Source organism: Rhagoletis pomonella, unplaced genomic scaffold (genome assembly GCF_013731165.1).
Source record: "Rhagoletis pomonella isolate Grant_MI unplaced genomic scaffold, Rhpom_1.0 Rhpom_scaffold_00004, whole genome shotgun sequence".
Taxonomy (NCBI): domain Eukaryota; kingdom Metazoa; phylum Arthropoda; class Insecta; order Diptera; family Tephritidae; genus Rhagoletis; species Rhagoletis pomonella.
In genome coordinates this window covers 13317409-13320249 of record NW_023458558.1, presented here as the reverse complement: position 1 = coordinate 13320249, position 2841 = coordinate 13317409, and the positions used below count along the sequence as shown (strand labels likewise).

Sequence of the window (2841 nt, the reverse complement as noted above, 5' to 3'; positions counted from 1 at the left end):
AAGAGCATGTCCAACTTAGTAAATCTGCATCAAAATCCCAAAATCGTCATTTTGCACATTCGTCATCCGTTTTTCTGAGGCGACGATACATACATATATATTAGGAAAGGCGGGTTTTAATGGACTAAGGATTACCGTATGATAAACGGCTTGCAACCAATCGATGGGGGGTTGTGCAAAGACATCGACAATATTTTTTTATGCTGAGCTGAGGTTCTCTGCACTTATGCCAAAATGTGATTGCTGAAAGTAAGTGATATATGTATATTAATAAAAATTTGCCTTCTAGAAATTCCATGATCCCGACGATAGTCATTTGAATAAGAGTGCATTCAAAGATAAAAAACTCAATCGTCTGTGGGCAAAGGCGGAGGTATCAGGTTTCACCAAAGAAGAACTGGATTCACTTAAGCAAGAGTTTCAGCATCATCAGGATAAAGTGGACGTTTACTATAGTTTATTAGAAGACATTGGTACCGCGGATGTTAAAAAACATGAAAGTAAGTTTCTTTTTCACAAGCATATGTTTTGTTGTTAACACACTAATTGCGTATTTTCTCAGATGCAATAAATGAAGATGAACTAGAGATATTTAATACGATTTCAAGTGATCCTAACGACAATGAAATTAACACACCTGAAATGAATTTAAAAAAATACGAGACTGATATCAACAAGCTACGTGATCATCATCGTGGCATTAAGGATCATTATGATCGCTTGGAGCGTTTGATTTCATCGGGGCCGCATAGTCAAGACTTTATTGAGCCGAAAGTACAAGGCTTATGGCGGGTTGCTCAAGCTAGCAACTTTACTGAAAAGGAATTAAGCTCTATTAAAAACGAATTACATCATTTTGAAGGCAGGCTATTAAAATTGCGAAATCTTCACGTTGAGCACGCGATGCAAAAGGAGAAGTACAAGGTGGGTGGTATTTTGAATAAATGAAGCAGACATATTTTTAATATTTGGTATTTTCTAGGATGAAAAGCACAAGGACAAAAGTGGTCGTTTCGACGAAATGGAAGATCATATTAAAAAACAAACTCGAAAAGTTGAGAAAATTCAAGATACCATAGAAAAGACAATTTTTCGACACACTGAGCTGTAGTGTCTTCCCGGCTTCAATGAATTTTGAATAAGTACACATTTAAGTACATATTTGAAAATTAAAGTTCGAATATCTCAAAGTAATTTTTAAGTAAAAGAAGGCCAAATTTGAATGTAGTTTTATAGTGAATGTATATACTAACATATTAACATTTTCTTAGTTTTTTGATATTGTTGAATATAAAAATTTGTGCCAGAAGCACTTATACAAAAAATAAAAAAAACACATATATAGTTTCATAAAACTTTTTATTTAAGTTAATTTTTCGACAAGAATACTAGTTAACCAAGGAATCAAAAGGCATGAGTAGTACAATTAAAATTATTAAAAAAAAAATTTATCTATTGAAAATTCTTATTTAGTAGAACTAAAGGAAAAAAGTAGAACTAAAGGAAAAAAGCAAAACTTAAGAAAAAAACATTGCCGATAACCCCATGTTGGAATTATTTGAACTTCCCTGAGCTCTTAACTAAAGTTAAGCCTTTGGTGGAAATAGGCTGTAACACTCACGCAACGGCACATTATATCTTGAGTGGTTACGGTGATCGCCTCAAGTGTAACTTTTACATATCTTTGCTGCTCATTCAAATCCCGCGATTACCTCAAAGCTTGCACCAATCACTTTCAGAGAAAAATGCTTGGTTGTTTATTTATTTATAAATTTTTATTTAAACCGCTCCTGGAGTGACTTGACAGTTGTTTGGTTGTAGTAGTTCACAAATATACATTTATACCCAACAAGCATTTCAGTAAACGTTTTTAAAAATAACTTAAATTAAGTTTGCTATAATAAGCGTTATTAAGCATTTTTAATATTAAGCTTATTAAAAGTTTTTTCAAATAAACCTTTAATAAGTTTTGAGAGCGAATGTTGATAAATAACTTAAACTTATAAATGAAATGTAAATGTCAACGACATGAAGTAGTAAATATAAAATTTTTTCAATCGTAAGTGACGTGTTTACGTTTTTTAAAATATATTATTAAAAGAAAAAATTAAATAAAACCAATGCGGTAAAACAAGAAAATCCAATCCAGGACCCGCTGCGCTAATCGGTGGAGCATTCGAGTCTTCAAATGATGAGTTCCCCTTATCCTTTCTTAGTTTACCATTCAATTAAAAATGTATTAAATTTTTTTCAGAAAAGTTCATCAATGAGAATGGCGGCGATGAAGCGGAATATACAGCTGCATCGATGTCGCTTTTCCAATTTGCCAATAACCGCAAGTAATTGAAAGCACGCAACAAGATGTAATAATTAACTTTTTTATGCTTAATTTGTATGTGTTATTGTGAATTTGTATGCTAAAATGTCTATTCCCTATTTATATTTTCGCGACTGTAGATGAGTCCGCCGAAAATTCGCATTTCGTTTAGTTTCTAGATGTTAAGCAATCTATGTATGAGTTTTTAATGAAATATCTTTAAATAAAGGGTTATAAAAATGTTTATAAAAAGCTTTCTTTTGAAAATTTTTAGTAAGTTTATATTCATACGCTTATAAAAAACTTTTTTTGAACCTTTTTTATAAGTTTACACTTTTACGCTTATAAAAAGCTTTCTTTTGAACATTTATTACAAGTTTATATTTCTACGCTTATAACCAATGTTCCTTTTCGATTATAACGGGTGATTTTTTTGAGGTTAGGATTTTCATGCATTAGTATTTGACAGATCACGTGGGATTTCAGACATGGTGTCAAAGAGAAAGATGCTCAGTATGCTTTGA

General features: G+C 31.6%; 2 protein-coding genes across 2 annotated transcripts in view; one reads left to right on the top strand and one right to left on the bottom strand.

Annotated features, from left to right (window-relative positions):
- LOC118737047 (aldo-keto reductase family 1 member A1) overlaps positions 1-2841 on the bottom strand; it is a 53400-nt gene that overhangs the window by 3664 nt on the left and 46895 nt on the right. The window lies entirely within an intron of this gene.
- LOC118737046 (alpha-2-macroglobulin receptor-associated protein) lies at positions 290-1347 on the top strand (the record flags this gene model as incomplete). The annotated part of the gene is given in 3 exon segments (XM_036467290.1): positions 290-500; positions 563-924; positions 983-1347. Coding segments are annotated over 3 exon segments (702 nt in total), but the record flags the coding sequence as incomplete, so codon positions are not given.